Raw genomic sequence first — 24,392 nt, 5'->3', positions numbered from 1 at the left:
CGGGACAGTAGTTTCTGGAGAGATTTTTTAAGCATTCCTTTAGGTTGCAATTGCAACCAGAAATTGCATGGATGATCTAAATTTGAACATATTTGAAAGAGGACGACCAAACCAACATTCCTGTGAAGTTTCGTTGAAATTAGCTTAGTGGTTTAGGAGTAGACAACTGTAAACAATGGATGACAACTGAAATTCAACAATCCTTATGAGCACTTTGTGCTCAGGTGAGCTGAAAGGTCAGTATAATTATATTTCTGAATCTCTCTCAGTATTGTATAAATCTGGTCACATATTATTTAAAGTCCCAAATTGCACCCAACATGAAAGAGATTTCTTTTTGTTTTTGTATTTTAACAGACCTAATTTAATCAAATTTTGGGATAATTGTAGAAGAATGCACTCATCAAAACATTTTTTTTCTACAAAAATGTAGTAAAGAAAGTATTTTCCTGGTATTTTTATGTTTTTATTCTATACAAATTATCTGACTTTTAGACCTAACTTCTTTGTTTTCCACGTATACAAGTCTGTTTTCATTCTGAATATTTTACCTGTACTCTCAGCATCATCTTCCTGTTCTGTAACTCTGTTTGTCTCTGTTTTTCTTCAATTTGTTTAAGACGTTCTTGATCCCTTTTTAACTTCTTAATATAATCAACAGATGCCTTTAATATTGAACCTTTATTCTGCCGTAAATCACTGCAATACAGTAAATGAATAAAAAAATGTTGCAACACTTTCATTTTCTGATATCTACTTTTTTGCAGAAAGAGTATTAATTCTTGTTATTAAACCAGGGTCCTTGAATCCTACAAATATGGGAAATAATTACTTGACATCAGCACTGTGATTTGGATAATATTTGCAAATGATTTACTTTGGCTATTGATCAAAGATTAAAAGATGTATTAGTTATGGCAAAATGTGTCTAAGTAACTTTTTAGATCTTGGATAATAGAATTACTCAAGCATTTTGCAGATTTTGAACTTAATACCAAAGACCGGTGGATTTTTCACTATTCAACTTTGTTTTAACTTTTAACCTTTAGCTTGCTGGCGGAAAGTAATTTTTGCCTTTGCAACTAGTTAAAACACTTACGGGTCTATATGTCTAGGAAGCATCGTTCCGAGTTCCTTGATTCTGTCATTAATATTAAATCTCCTCCTTCTCTCAACTGAAAGAAAAAAATGCTTTTAACTGTTTTGTAAACTTCTGACAGATCGACTTGAGACTGAACATCTCTCATAATATACAATTATCAATTTTGGCCCTTTAACATTTCATGTGATTAAGGAGTTTAATCTTAATAAAATACCTTGCATGAATGCATGTCATTCTAGAAACTAGAATGCGTCTGTAGGACACAGGGTGTGCCCCCACTAGTATATCTGTCACAAATAAGTGGCAATAATTAAATTGTTTGCAGTCTTAAGGGGGTATAGCCTCAACAAACATTTTATATAAAGGATTCATTATTCTAGGCCATATACTTTTTGAGCTATGAGCATCACAAACAAAAAATCCACTATTTTGGCTATTTCAAGGGCCGTAACTCTGTAATTAGCGCTAAAATCTCAAGAAGAATGCCAAGTGTGCAAGGTCACATCATGATAAAGACTCATGTAAGGTTTCATGAATTTACATCAAATACTTTTTGAGTTAGGCACGTCATTAAGTGAAAATGTGCATTTTTAACTTTTTCAGGGGCCATAACTTTGGAAATAGGGGGTGGAGCCAGACGAAAAATAGGAGGTGCGCAAGTTTATATCATGATAAAGACTCATGCAAGTTTTCATCAATTTATATCAAATACTTTTTGAGCTACTTGCGTCATAAGGTGAAAATGTGCATTTTTGACTATTTCAGGGGCCATAACTCTAGAAATAGGGGGCAGAGCCAGACGAAAAATAGAAGGTGCACAAGTTCATATCTTGATTAAAACTCATGCAAGGTTTCATCAATTTATATCAAATACTTTTTTGAGCTATGCGCGTCACAATGTGAAAATGTGCATTTTTGACTATTTCAGGGGCCATAACTCTGGAAATAGGGGGCAGAGCCAGACGAAAAATAGGAGGTGCGCAAGTTCACATCATGATAAAGACTCATGCAAGGTTTCATCAATTTATATCAAATACTTTTTGAGCTAGGCACGTCACAAACTTTTTTCGGACGCACAGATGGACAAGACCAAATCTATTGCCTCATCCACTGAGTGGTGGGGGCACAACAATTGTATTCGATTATCAAATAAACAAGAGCTTCGAGTGGTTTGTCACCTGATTTATCACGCTTCAGAGTCCAGATGCACAGGAATTAAACCATGAGGGCATTAGCCCAAGTGGTTAGATATCAGGCATTTGAAAGATGAACCGTGGTAATTTAGACAATAAACCAAAAGAAGGCCTCCATTTTCATTCTTAAATACTCATTGGAATATTTTGATAAAAATTCATATATCGAAGTAATAATGAACAGGACATCATATGGTAATTTGACGTCATTATTGATGTCATAATGCTCTGATACTGGTCCACGTGTAAACCATTGTTTATCGCAGAATATACACAGCTTGATCTTCTTTGTTTTACTGGAAATCAAAGCTAGCCATGTTACAATGCTTTTTATATATATATATTTTTGAAATAAAGGATTAATATCATACAGTGTCTGACTGAACAGCTTTCCAGCTGACTTACTCATGTTATGGTTGTCTTTCTTCTGACGTTCTTTCGCCCACATTCTTGCATCATCTTCTGTGAGGAAAGAAGTAGGTGTGGCAATTCTCTGTCCTGGTAAAACAGTGGGAGCAGACTTTGCTGAGGTAACGGCTGCACCGACTGGGGTGAAAACATAGTCATTAGTGGCAGGATTCTGAAAGAAATAAAAAATTTAGTTACTTAACATAAAGAAATAACATCAAATATCGGGAAAACATTTTATTTAGTGTACTAAAACTTATCTTCCACAAAAATGGCTAATAATATAGCAGAATTTACAGTTAAGAAAATTATTAAAATGAAAATAGTCATTGATTTGTATTCTTTTGTTGGGACTTTGTCAACTGATGCAAAACCACCAAATCTATACAAAAAGTAGTCCCCAATGAATGATAAGGATTTTACAATTTTAGAAACAAAAACCTGTAAGATTTTGTGCATTTGGGGATCAGACTGCCTCCTTCATATACATGCACATCAACATTGACTGGCTAAAATTTACTAAACACCTTTGTTTATTCTGTTTAATTTAGAATTACTAACAATGGAAAGTACTTCCTAAAATTATATATAAATGTAGAGGCCCTAGGCCCTTGAACTATTTTTCAAGAAAAAAGTATGCTGTCAACTATTTTTGACAGATTTGAAGGGAGTGGCCTGTACTTACTGTAGACGACATTTGAACAAGAGACGGCGTAATGAATTTGAGATCATCATCGAAATTAGTGTCCACAGACTCAAGATCCTGAAGGTCATTGAGAATACTTTCAACCTAAAATGATGAATACAAATACATGTGATACATTGCATGTTATAAAATTAACAGTTTAAAACTGTTTTTCATTTGTTTCAGAATCTGCCAACAAACTTATTAAAAATGTTTGAAACTAGTTAATCAGGAAGCAATCCAGTAACTTGCTGAAGATTGGCAGGTCTTTCAAGGTGACCCCATTCCCGTCCCCACCTATCAATGTGTCTGAAATTATGCCCCAAAAGATGTATTAAAACTCTGCAACTTAAGAACTGAAACATTTACTTTTCTGAACTTTTGCATGTCTAATGAGTGAGTTGGGTTTTACAGCGAATCAACACAAAATGGTCATATATCTAGTTATAGATAAAGGTTAATTATACCCCTACCAAAGTCTGTTTGAAAGAACTGCTTTGAATGCATACATTACATTATATTCCTTTGAGTGGAGTCAAAGTTACTGTTAAGTGCAAACATGTGAAAAACTAAAGGAGATAATTCTAAAATTATTCAAGATCTGTAGAGAGTTAAGGTTCTTGTGTTCAACATTTCCTCTCCTTGTGTTGTATCATACATTGTAGTATCTAATTCTACTAAATTTCCTTCAGACGGCGTCAATTAATGTCCTAGTAGTTTTGGGACAGACAGGATAGGTGTTCAAAAGCTGTTCATAAACCCTAAGAAACAGATACTCAAACATTTTAGGCTCTAAAATCCAGCAAACGTGTAGTCTTAATATGTGATAATATTAGAGATTTTTGTTACCAACCTCAGAGATGCTTGTGGCTGTACTACTCATGCCCACTGACAGTGGACTATCAGGGTCAACAGGTGCACTACCACTGTGCATATGTTGTGGAATGTCACTGGTTGATGTAAGTCTGACATTTGGCATCGACTGTATACCTGTATGATTACCCTGCGACTGACTAAGGTATGACTCGATTTGATTTTTTTGTTTCTGTATAACATGGTAACGAGTCGGGTTTTCCAACTTTGTTCTAACCTGAAATTAAAAAATATCAGCATAAAATTTTGACCACACATTAATAACAGTAAATGTCAAAACAGTCTTCTCACACTTGGAACTGTTTTCCTATAGTAAAGAAATCAGTGGAAAATAAGGCCTTAACAAACACCCATTAATTTTATGCACACATTTGCAGCTATCGTGGTGCCATCTATACTGAGGCTTTTTGTTTCTTTTGGTATAAAATTGATTTCAACAGACAGTACCTACAGCTAAAATTATACCAAATTTAGACAATTCAAAAATTTGCTTTTGATGTCTTTCGGGTTGCACTGAAAACATGTTTTACATTTTAACAAATGTGAAAAATTACAATACAATTAATCTTAATATCTCGAACTTACTTATCTTAAAATTCCAGCTATCCTGGAGACATTTTCAAGTCCCTTTCTATAAACATGAGAACAAATATATTATCACAGGTAAAATCCTTCAGTAATTTTGAAATAAAATACTCGATCCCTTGGAATTTGAGATACTGAGTTTCATGATTGGTATATTATTTTGTGAAACTGACATCTCAACAAAATAATACAAACCTGTAGAACTTGTGGTGGAACTTCCGATGTATGTGATGTTTGAGGCGGTACGTCAATACCACTGGTTGGAATGTACGATGTTTTCAGGGACTGTGAATACTGCCTTTCTCGTTTTTCTTCTTCTTCAGCTTGTTGTCGCATAAGCTGCAGCTTGAGATTCGTCCGCATCGCCATTGATGCATTTTTGATCTCTGTTGTCTTTGGGCTAAAAAATTATTGTAGATAAAAATATAAATATCTTTTAAATATTATATATACGTAATTTAACATCGCCTGTCTGACAGGAATACCCATCAAGTTTGGTCAATTGACTCAATTCAATTCTTTCCGTGGAAAATACTGAAACGGTACTTTCCAGTATTAACAGAACGACTGCTTATGGGAAGACCTGGGAATTATGGGGAAAGAGATCATAAAACAGAGCAATAACTAAAAATTCCATATGTAGAAGAATTAAAGGTAGGTTTACTTTCATCATAAGAGTATAGCCTGGAAAACTTTGCCATCCTGAACAAATCATGAAATGTTCTTTAGCTGATTGTGAACCACTTGCAGCAAAGCTTAACTTGCATTCTGTGCATCTTTGACAATTATTTGTAAGCTTTTTCTAACCTACTAGAAAGAATAGCTTCACGCATCTGATGGCTCTTTTAGAGTTTATCAAACTATACATACAAGTCAACTACATCAAAGAGTGGAGGAGAGCGGAGAGGCCAGGGGAAGACATAGACAGAAATATGGAGAGGTATCATTGGCAATTTGTTATATCTAAACAAAGATTTAGCCAAGAAGAGTTTTCTTACATTTTATCTTTTTGTACAATCCATGCTTTTGTAACTAACATTTTCTTCTGTTAACAATCCACAAATTTCACATAATATAAAAACTGAAACAACTTAAGTCGGACAAACAGTTTATATCCTTTTGCAAATCAGTAGCTTTTTGACACACTTTTCTTCCTTATTTAGAAAGCTTAATTGTCGGAATACAATGAAATCAAGGTCATTTTGATAATAATGGATCTAAAACTTGTTTTCCCTAGTCGAAGCCCACATATAATATACGAAAAAGACACGTTTTCACAACAATACTGAATTGTAAATAATTCATAACTATACATGTCTTTGTTCTATATATGTATATGTACAAATAAGATTAAACAGGCTTTATAATGTATCAAGAAGGATATCAAGTTTCACTGCTCATTATCTGTTGCTATCAATTATACACATGTACCTTATTTTCTACAATAAACGACCAGGGCCTATAACACAAGGTTGGGCATTGCTAAATGTCATAATATACTGATTTGTACTACAACATTTTTCAGTCCTAAGTCTACAGAACTATTCCTTTCTGCAGTAAGAAGTAGTTGGTTTGTTAAATGTCTGAAGCAAAAAATAGATCCTGCTTTATGGTGACAATATTTGAAAGAAATGTCATAACAAGAGCACTGCCTTGCAGGTGCAGAGGCTCATCTGATTTTTTCTCTGATTAATAGAAATATTGTCCTACCCGTGTGTTTTTATAAACTTTTCTAAGTCCAAAAGGGGCACCAAACTTAACCAAGAAATCTGATTTTCTAAATCCAAAAGAGGCCATAATTCTTGCAAAAAGCAATGTAAAGTTGCAGTTCTTGCTGTGCAGAGTGAGCTTTAAATGGCGAAAAACTGCTCCAAGTTTTAAAGCAATAGCTTTAACCGTTAAGGAGGAAAGTTGACCTAAACACAAAACTTAAATTAACCAAGAAATCTGATATTTTCTTAGTCAAAAAGGGGCCATAATTCTTGCAAAAAGCAGGATGGAGTTATGTTTCTTGCTGTACAGAGTCAGCTAATGACGGTGAACAAGAGTTGCAAGTTTTAAAGCAATAGCTTTAACTTTGTCAAATAATGGTAATATTCTAAAATATACCACATGATTCCAGTTACAGTACAAAGTGCAACCAAAGAGTACCAGAAAAGTAGTACACATTGAATACTATCCATCCTAAGCATAACTTTAATACACAGGACAAAAAAATTCAGGCTTGAGATGGAAGGGTAAACCTGCTCCTCATGGGTACTATAGTCTAATCAGCAGTTTACCACAAATTCTCAAAATGAAATACAATAACTGTTTAACATGATTATAATGGCTCCCTACATATAAATAACATTTTTAGTTAATGTAACTGCAACCACAATTGGCCAGAGATAAACAAATTACCTTTTACTATATCAAAAAAGTTGTATGTTTCAAACAAGACATTACAGGCATTGGCCACAACAAACTGTAAGGTCCATCAGTGTTGATTTTTAGTTTGAAGTAGAAAACACAGCTGTCCAAATAGCCTTAATTTAAATGTTGCACTCAGAGACATAAAGGGAGGTAATCAAATAGAACAGATTTAGTAATACTTTCTATTTATAATGTTGATCAAATATCCAAACCTATTAAATACAAAAGAAATTGATGCAGTCTGTATCTGTAACACAAAATGTAGGCAAATAATAACCAAAGAAATTACGACCTTGTAAGTGCAGATGTACTAAATAACTACATGTATAAGCTATAAACAAGTGCATAATGAGGATGATGCCAATAATTAATCACAAGTGTTGAACTTTTAATAACCTTGGATCAAAAGCTATTTTTAGATTTCTTAGATATAAAAGTAGTCAATGCTTTTTTGGATTCATCATCATTATTTAAAACAAGTACTAACATGAAAACTCAAAATTGGCAACTTTCCCACCATATGATCATGTTACAAGTTTTAACTCATCATTCTTTCATATTTATGAAGCAAATTTCCCAAGAATCTCTATAAGCTTATATCATGAATTATATATGTCACTTTTAATAGGGTTGTCCAATCCTTAAAATAGAAGCAATTTTATCATAGAAAATTTAAATAACAAGTCTCGAAGATTGAGAATGAAAGCTAAAAAAAAACTGGCTTTATGGTTTGGAGACCAGCACGTCATTAGTCAACTTTAAAACTGTGCTCAGACTCAATCTATTGGGTGACTTGTCTCCGAACTCAAATTTATAACCTTGGGCCCTGAACTAATTTTTAATTTATATAAGCGCAGTCTAGAGACCACTATAAAAACACCAGTCTCTAATTGGTCGATTCTGAGCTCAGTGTTGAAACTGACCAATGGTGAGGCAGCTTTCAAAGACCTAGTTTTATTACCTTGACACCAGTCCTGATGCTTAGCAAGAAGGGAACTCGGACAGATTCAAATGAAATTAATTGAGCTTAAATACATTTGTATTAAGTAAAATAAGTGGTTCAAATAAAATTTGTAGAATTTACATGAATATGTATTAAGAAAACTAAATATTGAGATTATATTAGAAAATGAAATTACATTAATATGTAAGGTAATCTGAACTTCGACTTTAACATTTGTAGTAAAAGATAAAGAGAGATAACAGTAATACAGAGGTGGATATCAAATATGAATCTCATGTATGTAAACAGTACATGTTTCTGCAGTTATCAAACGTGAAATAAAGACAGCAAGATGGTTTCACCGTTGGGCTTGTATAGTTACTTGCAATTATTTATGTATTGATAATATAGTCCGACCTATGTCTGTAGATAATATAGTCCGACCTATGTTGGTAATATATATTTTAATAATGCATTTAAGTAGAAGACTAGTATTCACTCTAAGCAATTTCAGTGTGATTACTTATTCTTGTTAAGCTATTCGGCATTCTTTGGACGTAAATTTGTAAATGTAACTCAGTAAATGTAGCTCAATGCGCAGATAGCTAATCCTGTCAAAACTGGAGAAAATCAAAATACATAATTTGCTGACTGTCATTACGGGTCTGATTATAGTAATACCTTAAACAATATCAATTATAAATGTGGTATTTACCATTCCCATAAGCTGTTGTAACCCCAAGGCTCCAGATATGGGATTTCTGGAACCATGCTATCTATATCCATCAACAAATCCAAAAACAACTGCTTTCTTTGTGTCATATTCATCTTTCTACTATAACTGACACATCTTGTACAAAGCAATCACATGCCTTCAATATTAAACTCATATTTGCAGAACTCATGCACTCAATTTTTCTTAATCTTAAACATGATAAATTTGTATAAATTCTTTTTTTTTAAATAAATTCAATACTTCTTACTTAAGTATTCTAATAAAATATTATGCATGTCTGATTTCAAATTTAATGTCTTGTAAATAAAGTTTGCTTCTGAAAGGATTTTAACAACAAATACACTGAATCGCTTTAAAAACACAACACTAACACAGCCCTAACTTTAAACTCTTCTTTTGGGCTCTGGTTTCGAATCAAATTTTCTAGGTATGTTGCATTATAGCAAACACTTGTGAAGCAATACTTTATATGCATCATAAAACATGCACTCCAAAAATGAAGTCTGACACAATATGACTAAAAATTCATTAAAATATTAGAACTTCCATCTGATATGCTAATCAATTCAGCAAATTCTTTTCATCAAACTGCTTTTTAACAGCCTATATGTGAGCTTATTTACACTGAGTTTCCAGTGTGAATCAAAAAGCTCTCCTAAACGCTGTTTTATCATCATTTTCCAAAATGGGACTAAAATTTCTAATACCAAAATAACATATATAGGAAGATGTACTGACATCAACCTTTTAGAATGTGGTACTTTGAAATTTCATTTTGTGCAGTAAAATCTCCCCCTTCTGGGCCTTGAGACATTATCCATGCTAAAATCTTTGAAAGACGAAATGTTTTTAGGACTGACAGGTAATACAGAACGGAAATCAAATTTATTGTAACTTTAACATTAATGATATATTATTGTATCTGCAACAAGTGTATGCCTATTTTGATGTCAAAAATATTGCTTCAAATATTCACAATAATTTTCAGGCCAATGTCAAAAAATGCTGCCTATTTAAAGTAGTTCAGTATACAAGTTAAATGAGGGAGGTCTTATCAGTCTGTATCAATTTGTGGTTGATTGTTAACTGAAGTGAACCAAACCAGAACATTTCATCTGAATTATGACTTTGTTACACATAATTATCATAAAATTGTACTTATACCATTTCAAATTGTCAAGACACAGTTTGCATGAAAAAAGGTAACATCTAAGTGTGAGACATTTAAGCAGCATAAATTATGTTGGCTGGTATCAGCAACTCATCATTTACCTTCACCTTGCAATAAAAATTCTCTCTGCTCTACCAACCGCTTTAAATTACTAGTATTTGCAAGGGTTGCAAAGTTAAAAGGGATATATGAGCCTTAAACTGAAGACATACTATATTATAGCTATGTGCACTTTCACGACCCTAGACTTACTCCCATCCCTATGTTTGTTCTGTCATATTTCTCATATGTAAGTTTTCTTCATTAACAGTGGAAGTAACTCCTGCAGGTTCTTTCTATATTGTCATTTTTATTGCCCCTGGCTCCGAAGATGGTTTAGCCATCAGAAAAATATGTGCTATTATCAAGGCTTTAAATTAACTTGTAAAGCGTTTGAAGTGTTTATAATAAAAAAATAACCATGCAGCCAGGGAGCCAGGCTATCACAACCAAGGCCTGCACATAATTTTTATGTAAAACTAATTAATCAAGTCCAAGAAAACTTGCAGTTTTCTTCCTTTTTTAGGGTCCTACGTAAGCAGGAAATGCTCCAATATATGACGTAAGACAAAACATATTCCCCAGATGATATTAAATGCCCTGAACCCGCATACAGAATACAGGGCCTGCAAATACATTCTGGTCTAGTTACACCCATGGCTTGATAAAAGACAATAAAATCATTTAAATTTTCAACATGTCAGACCAAAACTCAAAATAAATGGGACAATTTCTACAGGAAACCTAAAGGAACTAGACCTTTACTAGAAACACATGACTGTTTCATTTTCCTAACTCAGAAACCCTTGAATTGTTTTGTCATGAACTGTTTTTCATCAAAAGTTTTTCAAGTGAAATATCATTGTATTTACATATCTTTGTCACAATCTTATTATCAAAATTTTAATTAATACGCCTCCTCAAGTGCTGTGGTTTATGACACATAATTTAAGATGCGGTAAAACAATGAGTAAAATGTAAATAGGATCATTGCAACAATATGTTGTCCGAACATGCCTTAACTTGCCAACGCACTTCACATACTTGAACTTTTCACAACTACAGTCGCTGTATACTTAAAAAGTACAAAAGTCAGATAATGACTACTTGAAAATATTCATAACAATATCTTTTAATAAACAGGCATTTGGGTGAGTTAAATAACCAAGTGCTCATGATGGTAAACAAGTATGCAAAATATCAAAGCAATATGTCAATGGACTTTGAAAATATTTGGGGTGGTACGCAAACTTTAACATTTATTCTAAGTCGAAAAGGGGTCATAATTCAGTCAAAATGCTTGATAGAGTTGCCCCCTTCTTTTTACAGACTGGGGTCATGATGGTAAACAAGTATGCAAAATATCAAAGCAATATCTCAATGGACTTTGAAAATATTTGGGGTGGTATGCAAACTTTAACATTACAATAAGCATATTCTAAGTCCAAAAGGGGCCATAATTCAGTCAAAATGCTTGATAGAGTTGCCTCCTCCTTTATACTGACTGGGGTCATGATGGTAAACAAGTATGCAAAATATTAAAGCAATATCTCAATGGACTTTGAAAATATTTGGGGTGGTACACAAAATTTAACATTTATTCTAAGTCGAAAAGGGGCGATAATTCAGTCAAAATGCTTGATAGAGTTGCCTCCTCCTTTTTACAGACTGGGGTCATGATGGTAAACAAGTATGAAAAATATCAAAGCAATATCTCAATGCACTTTGAAAATATTTGGGGTGGTACGCAAACTTTAACATTTGTGTGACGCTCACGCTAATGCCGACACCGAGGCGAGTAGGACAGCTCCCCTATTCTTCGAATAGTCGAGCTAAAAATTATATAACATATATTTTGTCATGTAATTTATATTTTCTTTTCCAGTAGACAATACATTTTCGAATGATACAAAATTATATGAGCTTACCAGGCATCAATATTTGGTATATTTTAATAGTACTGTTATATAGAACTTGCTTATTTGTGGATCGGATACCTAAAAGCCCCTGCCCTGTTTCCAATACAGTACTGTAGAAAACTACATGTAATGCATTAGTAGGAATATATGTGTACAGATCTGATGTTGTTTTGCTTTTTCATTGTGACCTCTTTAACCCTTACCCTGCTAAATTTCTATAATGAACTTGTCTATCTTTCAATTTGGACAGTACCATTAACTGTTAAATGGGGTACATACTAAAAAGATACTGGCTGAATAGCGAACAGTGCAGATCATGATCACACTGCATGGATGTGCAGGCTAATCATGATCTACACTGGTCGCAAAGGCAAATCCAATCTTGTCCAACATGGTACAGGGCTCGACACTAACACTGGTCCGCGGCCAGTGAAAAGCAACAAGGACCAGTGAAATATTTGGAGGACCAGTAACTGTTTTATTTAAAATTTTAGTGGAAAATGCTCTTCGGACCAGTGGCTCAAAATGGTTAGTGTCTAGCCCTGTGGTATGGGTTAATAACTGGTATACAAGCCCAAAGATCCCTTCACTAAACCTTCAATGGAGTGATGTTCTTAAGTCTGTAAGTTTCATCAGAGAACCCCATCTTGTGGCATTGCTAACAGCAAGGAAAATAGCTGACATAAAGTCATGAAGTTTTCAGTCATTTATCAGGGCATTCTGAAATGCATTATGAAGTGTGTCTGAATTATGATTCTACATCAAGTTACCAGAGTTATGGCCCTTGTGTCAAATGATATGGGTAATGTGGAACAATTATTTCAAGTTTGAATTAAATCTGTTATGAAATAGCTGAGATTCAGTGAAAATGCATCAAAATTAACCTGAAATTCTATGTAAAAAGGGGGCAAAATTCATGAAAACTTGGTGCCAGAGTTTTGCGCCTTGTTATTAACGTGGGTGGTGATGGGGAATAACTATTTAAGTTTGAAGTATTTATAGAGATAAAGAGAAACTACATTAAAGCTTTAACCAAGGTGTGGATGCGGAAGAACGCCAACGCCCGGTGGAATAGGATAGCTCTCAATATACTTTGTTTAGTCAAACTAAAAATGTAAGAACTTTGTCAAATGCATTAAAATTAGGTCTTTTGTGGCCTCTAAAGTGTCAAATAGCCTTTCCTTTGATTTGACCCTGTGACCTAGTTTTTGACCTCACATGACCCAGATTTGAACTTGACCTAAAGATCATCAAGATTAACATTCTGATTAAGTTTCATGAAGATACAGTCATAAATGTGGCCTCTAGAGTGTTATCAAGCTTTTCCTTTGAATTGACCTAGTGACCTGGTTTTTGACCCCACCTGACCCAGATTTGAACTTGACCTATAGATCATCAAGCTTAACGTTCTGACCAGGTTTCATTAAGATATGGTCATAAATGTGGCCTCTAAAGTGTAAACTAGCTTTTCCTTTGATTTGACCTGGTGACCTAGTTTTTGATCCTACATGACCCATATACAAAGCGGACCTTGAGATCATCAAGATTAACATTCTGACCAAGTTTCATGAAGATACAGTCATAAATGTAGCCTCTACAGTGTTAACAAGCTTTTCCTTTGATTTGACCTGGTGACCTAGTTTTCTCCCCCGGATGACCCAATATCAAACTCGTCCAACACTTTATTGAAGGTAACATTCTGACCAAGTTTTATTAAGATTGGGCCCAAATTGTAAGCTCTAGAGTGTCAACAAGCTTTTCCTTTGATCTGACCTGGTGACCTAGTTTCATTAAGATTGGACCAAATATGTGACCTCTAGAGTGTTAACAAGCTTTTCCTTTGATTTGACCTGCTGACCTAGTTTTTGATCCCAGATGGCCCAATATCGAACTCGTCCAAGATTTTATTGAGGGTAACATTCTGACCAAGTTTCATTTAGATTGGGCCAAAATTGTGACCTCTAGAGTGTTAACAAGCTTTTCCTTTGATTTGACCTGGTGACCTAGTTTTTGACCCCAGATGACCCAATATTGAACTCATCCAAGATTTTATTGAGGGTAACATTCTGACCAAGTTTCATTAAGATTGGGCCAAAATTGTGACCTCTAGAGTGTTAACAGTCAAATTGACGACGATGATGCCGACGACGACGGACACAGGGCGATCACAAAAGCTCACCTTGAGCACTTTGTGCTCAGGTGAGCTAAAAATGTATTATAGTTACATAATGCTAGTACCTTGATAATATAATTTATGGGCAAAATGGACTGAAAACACTTCCGAAATAAATTAAATGCAGCATGATTACAAAGCAAAATTTAATGGGAGAATGTCAGGATATATCCTGGAGCTGCTCAAAGATTGTAAATCAAACAGACTTTTTATACTCATACAGTGAAGTTAATTTACTTACAATTTCTTATAATAAACCCTTCTTGTATTATTAGTTTCCTAGGTCTAACACTGGTGAAGGCCTAATGAAAGTCTACTGAAAGTGAGAGTCTAATGAAAGAACATACAGCTACGAAAAAAGCAGTCAGTTACAAGTCCAGCAACAATTTCCATGGTGACATTATGGGGATCAATATTTCAACATCACAACACTGGAAAATAAAAACAATTTGTATTCTGACAGATTGTCTAGCTTTATATAACTTCCTACCATGAAACAGACTGATCAGAAGAAGTAGCTTCTTGGTGACAGTGGTATTAGTATAAAACTGTGGATGTGCCAATCTAACCTCAACTACAATGAAGTATGTAATGGAATTGGGTCGCTTAAATTTTAATAACTGAGCTACACTATGCATTTACTGTAAGTAAAAAGTATAATTTGTTTCAGTTTATAAGGGTCATGTATTTATGGAAAATAGAAGTGAAGCACTGGAAGTTCATAGGCAGCAGTAGAAAGTCAAAAGAATTTATCATACAGACAGCAATGATTTTCCCGTTAATAAATTTCAGTTATAACTACATAAAGGTTACCCGGTGGATGTCATCACAGTGTTTTTTTTCTAGCCAATTTGGGTCCTAAATAGGGCCCGAATCCCAATGGCAAATAGTATGTTTTTTTCCCAAATTCAAGACTAAAATTCCCAAAGTTAAATATATTTTCTTTTGAAACACAAGACAGTTTTCTAAATTAATGCATAATGATAAATTATAAAAATGGCCATTTTCTCTCTTAAATGTGACATTTTAACAGAAGATATGACTTTTAACAATTCCCAATTTAGGCATTTTCTGACGCATTTTTCCCAATTGTAAAGGCCCCGGCCCCATTCCCAAATTGGGCAGTTACAGGTCTCCTTAGCCAAACTATTGAAACGATCTTAAAGACAGACAGTTGACCAGATCAAACAAGAGCTGTCCCCAGAAGGACAGCAACACTCAACTATTCAACAGCCTTGTCAATTGAATGAATAAGGTTGAAAAAGGGGCATAATTTGGTAAAACTGCAAAGGATAGTTATGGAACCTGTTCACTGCATGTCAGATCATCACATAGACCAAGTGTGTGAAGTTTCAATCCATTTCCATTAGTGGGTACTAAGATACCAGATTACATACAAAAACTTAACCAAAAACTGCTAACTCCGACGAAAAAGGGGTATAAGTTTGTATTAACCAAAAACTGCTAACTCGAATAAGGGGTATAAGTTTGTAAAAAGCAAACAGAGTTATTGAACCTGTACGTGCAATGTAAGTCAATTAATCACAGTGAATAAAAGTGTGAAGTTTCAATCTATTCCAACAAGCAGTTACTGATCTAGATACCAGCTAACTAGTCTAAATAATGAGACCTCAGGCAGACCGATTTTACATTCTGACATTTCACGTTGGAGGGGGATATTGACCAGTAAAAAAATTTTCATGATATTCATGCAACTCTTGAGTACAATTATTTGGACAACCAGCTTACAAAATCTTAACCAAATTTAAAACACCAACACAGACCTAGCCTTACTAATTAGGCTTTTCAGGATGACTTATTTTATGATCTGTTATTTTATAGTTGTCATCCCTGTATCCCTCTGATTGGACAGAGACAGTTATCACACGTACGGTTCCAAAACGTCATATAATTTGGACTAATACAGACGCCAACATATGGCCATTATGGATGAGTCGAATAGCTCTACATATTCTTCAAATAATAGGATCAAAAGCAAATTCAAACAACATATGAATAAATTAATAATTACAGAAACAGGAAACTATATTCACTTCGAATTCAATAGTTAAGTCAACTGTCAAAATCTGCAAAGTTCAATCTGACAACCCAGTTAATTGAGCTACACTTAAAATCACTTTAACTTTATACTTTGCACAGTTCGAAATTAACTCGTATGTATAATAATCATTTTATCAAGAGCATGTACATACTGCCAATTTCAGAAAAGCTCGCCGAATGGGCGTTTACATCAAACGCATGTAGTAAATGACGTAGCTGTCACTCTAGTTATCAGTGAGAGGATCACGCGTGTAGTTTGCTCCGCCCAAAAGTGTATTTCTATCGATCGCAGTGGTTTAAAATGTACAAAAAACGATGTAAAGGGTTAGGTACAAAAGTAAAATATTGCGGGAATTTATTTTAAGATAATCCTGCATAATGCGTACATACTTGTGCATGACACGTCCGCAGCATATACACATAAAATTATTTAGATTAAAGATTTGAACTGTCTGAGGATTGACACTGATGTACTCTAAACGAAATACAACAAAACTTATTATTTCTTAGTTCGATTCTTTCAAACAAAATCATTCGGAGAAGTAACAACAAACACTGTGATGTATTGAGGAAGTACAGTCTCGTATTGTGTAATATACTTTAACAATATTTCTTTACAATTATGCCTGTAGCAGTGTCACTATATCGTTAAAAAACAAAGTTTTGTGTAAAATGTTTTCAGTCTGTTAAAAACTAGATCTATGTGTCTTTCAATCTAATCATGTGTCAACATTTTCAATGTTCATTCCAAATGTATTACATAATGATAAGCACAGTTCAAGTATCGAAATTGTAGAATGACAACTCTCCTTATATAGTCCAACATAAACAATTCATCATTTGTTTTCCTAGTTCTTGTAAACGATCACTTCAATCACATTTGTAAATTTAATGACTATTAATAAACTTTGATAATGTAGTAGTTGACATCTTTACAATCGACACCGTTTACTTTCAAATACAGGTTGCAATATAGCCCCAAGGTAATTTTATGACGGATATCTTTCAACACCCCTGGCTTATCAAGGATACATACAACACTCCAACACCACTCATTGAGTACACTCAAATAAATTGCCTAACGGTCACGTCTTTACTCAGGAAAGATTCCATTTGTATTCATAAAGGTGAGTGACAGTCGAGCCAACTCTCAAGAGTGGGTGACTGTTGAGGGAGGTCCTGTGGACCCTTGAGTGTTTCTCAAGGTCTCTTAATGTTAGTTTAGATGATAGATTTTCAATATCTAATTAATTTGAACGTAAGATAACAGTGTCATGTTAAAGCGGAAGTTCATATTTGTGCAAGGTATTTTGGAAAAATATAATATTTATGTTCTTTTTTAATACATGTTGTTGAGAACGATGAGAACACAAAAAGGCCCAGCAAATCAAAAGACTGTTTGAATATACAATTACGAAACCTAGCCTAACGGGGCTCATCAGTCACTCCCGGAAACACACGACGTAGTAATAAATATTTACATTTCACAAGCTTAGATATCCGTTAATTTATATTGAAATATATACAATCCGTCAAATTAAATGTCATGAAGAACCTGTCATTATTAAATCTCATTGTTTAAATGACAACGGAAACATTTACTTATACAAAAAAATATGAGCCGCGACATGAGAAAACCAACATAGTGCGTCTGTAGTCTGGTCAGGATCTATGCTGTTCGCTTTCAACGCCAATTGCAATTAGAGTAACTATTAGCGAACAGTAAGAATCATGAGCAGAGTGCACCGATGCGCAGGTTGATCTGGATTCATGCTGGTCGCAAACGCACTATTTTGGTTTTCTCATGGTGCGGCTCAATTATGTTTTAACTAATACGTATTTCCTTTCCTACATGGTAAAAAGCTACATATGATGAGATGTAATCCGATTGTCGGTAAAATACAATGTGATGAGGTCACTACTAGTATAATTATGCGTCTATCTGGGTCTGGTGTCTAAATGCTACATGTATTTCGATTTTTCAAAGTTCGACGCCCAGAATTGTCGAAGTTGGACAAGATATGATAGGAAAACTATAGTTATGATTTTAAACTTTCAAAAGGTCATGTGACTCTGATTAACTGCATATTGTTAAATGGTACGGTCGTTAAATTCTAGTATTTGTGACAGGCAATTTAACGGTGAATAAAGTCTATGCAAGATCGCCTTTTACAATTCAAATTCTACTATCACAGTTTTAAATGAAATTAAAGATAAAATACTTTTACCGATATTTTCTTCTCTCAAACGAGTCCACTTTTGAGACACGTAAGTTCTGTATATATACGCGTGATGTGTAAAATATTAAAACAAAGGATAAATTTTTCATAGAAATCCGTCAAATTATTACTGCATACAGAAACCATGTAGTATGTGATGTCATGAACATTTTAGTCAAACGGAAAAAATAGATGTAAAAATAAGCTGTAAGTCTAACTCGTCGCCCTAAGTCAATGCTGACTTCTGCTTTATTGCAATAATGTGCCCTTGTGATTTCTAAACTAGGAATTGTAGTATCCATCCATCATGTGACTATCCCCGTAGTCAAGTGGTTAGTCGCTAACTTGAAATCACTGTCATCCCTGATTTGGTCAATTGGGTGGGTGGGGAGAGCACGGGTTCGAGCCTTGCTACCGATCACATCTCTTTATCTGAGAAATTTGGACGTTTCTTGCAGAGGTTCTTCCCATGTACCACGGCTATATTTCAGTTAATTCGAGCCAATATTTGGTAGAATCTCAAACTCACAGAACTGTTTATTGCCTTTATAGCTTGAGTAACGTATTTAAACAGGGAGTTTATGTTTAAATTAAATATTTTACTTTTTTGACATGAAAAGTGATGCCAATCGGGCTATGATTTACTATTGTAAACTTAGATCTCAGACCAAGTGGTAAAAACACATGTGTAATTTTACATGTATAAACTTTATGCGCTGACTTAATTTGCATTTTGTAGTGAGGCTATAATGGATTAATGATTTTTATCATCGCTGACAGAAAAATTAAGTACTTTTAGATAATGCGACACTAATCGGGACAGTTTTACATAATTGTAATCAGTCACAGATTGTAAAAAATGTTTCATTTGAAACTGATTCTGAGATACGACTTAAACTGTAATATCATCAAGTTTTAAAACCATAAATACATTGTATGCCTGGCAATTTATGTGTTGTTAAGACAAATTAATGGGAAAAACCCACATAACTTGACTCGCGACTTGGGCGGAGTTAATGTAAATGACGGTTACAAAATAAGCCACTCACGATAAGAAAATCGATATCAGTCAGTGACTACAAGTGTATGATGCAAACACTGAAACGGCGAGCTATTCTGAAATTGGCAGTATTACATCTTTGTATAATAAAAGAAAATTAAAGCATTGCATGTGTCCTTTATTTTGACACAAATATTTGTGACGTCACACCGAAACAAAAACAAGAACAGATTGAAACCCGATTTTACCTTTGAATGATCGTGTTGCTTTTTAATTCGTAGTACTGACCCTCTGTCGGACTATCTTCTGCACTGAGAAGACTAGAAAAGTCTATGTCAATGCCAGAATCTGTCATTATTTGTGGTTAATTACCGGTTGGGCGATTTCCACAACTTTGTTTCTACTCCACCATTGAATAATGTTTGTCCTTACATTTCATTGGTTTGGCGGAAACAGGTGGTATATCTAATTGTTTTGATTGGTCGTTCGTGAATAAATGGTGCTATTTTTGGAAAATTCGTCACGGGATGGAAAATCCCAAAAAGCGGTGTCTAGATAGGATTGAAAATATGTGAAAATATTTTATCTGGTCTTAGACAACTACTTCACTGCCGAACAATCGAATCTAGCGATTATGACTAGCAGGCGCTGTCTGGAAACAGTGTTTTAGTAAAAAATGTTACGTGCAAAGTTAAAAGATAAAAGACCCAACGTATACAGTTGAAACAGTAGATTATAGTATTTAGAGAGAGTGCGAGTCCAGCCCGCTGACAAATGTCTGCAAAATGGGGCTGGACTGGATACATGTTGGTAAACTGTTCCATAGCCTGACAGTCCTGGGGAAAAAGGAATTCGCATGGTACAGTGTTTTGGACTGGGAATTAAGAAGTTTAAATTTCGTGTCTGTGTAAGATGATGATGGTCCACTGCCACTAATTCATTTCTTATCTTATAGAACATAACCAGTGAGGAATGATTTGATCTTTGTTTTAGATCTAGGGTGTTCCAATTTAGTTCTGATAACATATCTGAGACGCTACTGGTATACCGGTCATCATTAAAAACACAGCGGGCTGCAGATCTTTATACCCTTTCTACTTTATAAGTAAGATATTTTTGCCAGGGGTGCCAGACTGTGGCGGACATAGGTTTTATAGGCCATTTCTTTAACCTGTCTGTTAATATAGTCTTTACATTCCTTTTGATGAAGCGGAGGGTATTACTGGCCTTGGATGTTATGTTATTTATGTGATTTGACCAGCTCAAGTTATTACTTAAGGTAACACAAAGATATTTTGCATGGTCAGTGGACTGAAGTTGGACATTATGTAGGGTGTAAGGATATATGACAGGATTTCTTTTACGGTAAATTCTTAGAACTTCACATTTATCGGGATTAAATTCCATTGACCATTCTTTTTCCCATGTTTCTAAACAGTAGAGATCTTGCTGTAAGCTTTCTGCTACTCCAACTACTCCATCGCTTGGACACCATTGATAAAGCAATCTGATTACTAATATCATTAAGCTGTGCGTCATATTTTGGTATTATGTTAGTCCACTTTGTGGATCAAGCTTCGTGGGTTATATATTTATATGGAAATTGTTGCTGGACTTACTAACTGCTTTTTTAGGTGCAGTTCGTATTTCTTTCATTAGACTCTCACTTCTTGTAGTGGAATCTGTGTTCTTTATTTTATATACTAGTATACGGGGAATTCTTTTTAAAAGACAGACTTCTAGAGTCTTGTGGATAGAATTTCAGACTCCTGTTGTTGGACAGACCACTCTCGAAGGATGCGAAACAGTGAGCCTTAGAAGCAACAGATCGTCGCCTTGTTCTTATAAGTTTTTGAAAATATAAAGATATACTTAAATACCACTGAATTCGTCTCAGAGCTATTATTGGTGTCCTTAATTCAGAAGGCAAGCCCCGTAAAAGACATTTTCAGTCACATATTTCGCTATCTCCACATTTCACACACGCGTTTCAATACCACACTGTGACATGTCCTGGAGTTGACACCGTCACGTATGCTGTTTTTTTTTTACCTATATTTTTTAAGTTTTTGATTCAATACATACTGAGATAACTCCCGTTTTGTTTCATCGCATAGTGAGTACAATCTAAACATTAAATAGTAATTTATGTCCAAACACATTTATTGAACAAGTGGTAGCGTATTATAATAGCAAAAAATGCTATTCTTTCTTTAGCATCTTTGAGCTATCTCCAAAAAAAAAAAAGATAATTTGCGACAAAACTTTTCAATAAAACTGCCAAATATTCAAAATTTGAAGTACTTTCAACCTGCTTTATCATTCGAAATAGCTGATGTTGAAAATCTGAGACCGTTTTTCTTGAAATGGAATACAAGGAAATTGCTCACTGTAAAAATAAGGCAATGATATGCTTAAAGATTATTTCACACTGGGGGTACGTATGTACATCTGAAAAAAAATATACTAGTAGCTGTATGTATACAAATGTGAAGTAAGAAAAGAATATGGTACTAGGTGAATACCACTGCTGGTTCTTTGTCGGCTTTAGATAATGTCTATACTAGGTGATGCATGGGCGCTATTGTAGAGCATAACAATTAACAGTTTTTGCTGTGTGCACCCAATGTTGGTGCAATAATCACAGGCGTTTGACGCTTAATCAATGTTTCTACTTTATTTTAGAGTGATTTGTGAGGATGAGTATTCTAGATTTGGACGCGTCTGGGAGAACTAAGCTCTGGTCTTCGTCTCTTTGCTGGTTACGTCGTAAAAATCAAGGCTGTTACGGTCTTTTCCGTCACTCAGCTGGAACCTGATTGGAGGTCCACTCGCTTGTTTCTCGATAAGTTAATGCCTTTTCAGTAAGTATTTTGCTGATACAGTAGATTTTGACATTGTTGCACACATAACATTACATTTTTAGAGTGAAAGTCCATTCCTAGTTTCTATTCCGATATGAATAGGGAATCCAGGTCGGCTGGGGATTCCTCGAAAGACTGACCATTAACTCTTATGTTCTGTGTTCTGTCATGCCGGAAGGAAGAAACCCACTTTAAGATCTGCCCTCGTATTCCGTTGGTTTGGACCTTTTTTAGTAGCCGCTGGTGTGGGACCCTACCGAAAGCTCTATCAAGGTTAAGGACCCTCAAGGCCAGATCGTGTACGAGGGTCAGAAACTGAGTTTCGCAGGTCCTACACGTCCTGAGACCATGCTGACAATCAAGAAAGATGTCATTCTTGTCAAGGTATTTCACATGTGTCTGACAATAACAATGCCCCTGCAGCTAAAAACAAAGCCATGTGAGTCATACAGGCACACAGTTAGCGAGAGTCTGTCTTTTGGTAGATTGGCGAGGTCCTGCAACCTGGCCTCATTGAATGAATGCTGACATATCGAATGTGAAGTAATGAACTTTATCAAAGTATCAAAGGTATTAATTTTGTTGTTTAGTATACTAGTATCATAGTGAGTTGGGTGAGACTTTGTGCATGAAAGGTAATTTGATGTTTTTCGGGAAAAAACATAACTCAGACTGTCGTTTGAACAGGGACTGCATGGTATAGTGTAATCTGGTCTGTTCGTGATATTCTTTTGCCCGCTGTTATATACCGTTCAGCGGCCAGAATAGAAGAAAATGTTTACTTCCAACCTAAGATCTATCACAAAGTTATTGAAACTAGACCACTTTATCATAACTAAATGTCAAAGTGTCGCAACTGTTGACTATCTCTATCACTCAATCATGGTAACTACTCTCCCTTGGCACTGATAATGTCGAACCTGGATACGGGGTACCGGGTAAAATATTTGACCACCTTGTAACCGAATGATATCTTACATTATCTAACAAAGAGTGAACGACTATGTCATTTCGTTTACTATGACGCCGGAGAGAAGGTGACTTGAAGGACGAGTCAAATTTATGTCAACGACCGAACCATCAAAAATGCCCTAGATAGCAGATTGACATTTTTTTTAAATATTCATTACTGATCTATACTCAACACTTTCCTAGGGATAATATCACCTTTTAAGATATATAGCAGATATGCAGAACTAGTAGGTCTAGCGAGCTATCTTGTAATCGGCAATCGTTGCCTGGACATGCCATTTTTAACTTAAGATCATTACGGAAAAGGGGTTTTCAATTCTAAACACCTTTCAAGCAATAGATTAAAATTATAACGTTACACGGCTATGATGGTGGCTGCTTTGTGCCATTTCGTTATTTCTTTCTGTCGCAGCGACAGAACGACAAACGTCGTTTCTGCGCCCCACCGAATGTCGCCCCTCCGAACGTCGCTCCACCAAACGTCGCCTCGCCGAACGTCGTTATGGCGCTCCGGCCCCGGTCCCACCCCATCCCTCGACTTTTAATTCAACGGTGCATTCATCAGTAGCTCGTTGTGTAACTTTAAAATTGTAATATTTTTTTTCAGTTAATATAGATAGATAGACGGCAATATGCGTCCGCCCTCTCGCGTCCAAATTATAACTTTTTCATGCATTTGGAAAATACTTTATGCCTGCCTCAGTGAGATGGATTGTCGTGAGCAAACACCATATCCCTATCTAAAGGTTAATGTCACTCTTTGCTGAGGGGGTTGGTCGCGTTACTTTCGTAGAGTAGTCTCGTAGAGAAATCTTTCCACTGTCCTCTATCTATGTAAATGTCATGAAAAAAGTCTTGTAATTTAAAAGTTACACATAGTGCCACTAAAGGACTCACTGACTGATTAAAGAAGATTGGAGGTGGGACGGGGCGAGAGTGAGCAATTTCCTACGATTACACATCATTACGGCGGGGCGACGTTTGGCGTGGCGACATTTGTTGGGGCGACATTTAGTTTAAACAGTATTTATTTA

At 35.1% G+C, this 24,392-nt stretch overlaps 1 protein-coding gene across 3 annotated transcripts in view; it reads right to left on the bottom strand.

The window, feature by feature from the left end:
* The window catches only part of LOC123529273 (microphthalmia-associated transcription factor-like), a 38,734-nt gene that overhangs the window by 5,225 nt on the left and 9,117 nt on the right, over positions 1 to 24,392 (bottom strand). The window contains exons 1-7 of one of the 3 annotated variants that reach the window (XM_045309533.2): positions 19,771 to 19,951; positions 5,042 to 5,246; positions 4,242 to 4,478; positions 3,389 to 3,493; positions 2,701 to 2,875; positions 1,100 to 1,175; positions 552 to 699 (exon numbers count right to left, since the gene is read on the bottom strand). In XM_045309533.2, the coding sequence (XP_045165468.1) occupies positions 552 to 699; positions 1,100 to 1,175; positions 2,701 to 2,875; positions 3,389 to 3,493; positions 4,242 to 4,478; positions 5,042 to 5,246; positions 19,771 to 19,877 (1,053 nt within the window). In that variant the 5' untranslated portion in view covers positions 19,878 to 19,951. Of the gene's footprint in view, positions 1 to 551; positions 700 to 1,099; positions 1,176 to 2,700; positions 2,876 to 3,388; positions 3,494 to 4,241; positions 4,479 to 5,041; positions 5,247 to 5,844; positions 6,003 to 19,770; positions 19,952 to 24,392 lie in introns of those variants that run through there. The other 2 variants (XM_045309534.2, XM_045309531.2) reach the window with 2 other exon arrangements.

This window comes from Mercenaria mercenaria, chromosome 13 (assembly GCF_021730395.1).
Source record: "Mercenaria mercenaria strain notata chromosome 13, MADL_Memer_1, whole genome shotgun sequence".
Classification (NCBI taxonomy): Eukaryota; Metazoa; Mollusca; class Bivalvia; order Venerida; family Veneridae; genus Mercenaria; species Mercenaria mercenaria.
Note: the sequence above shows the minus strand (reverse complement) of the source record. Positions and strands in the feature narration are given on the sequence as shown.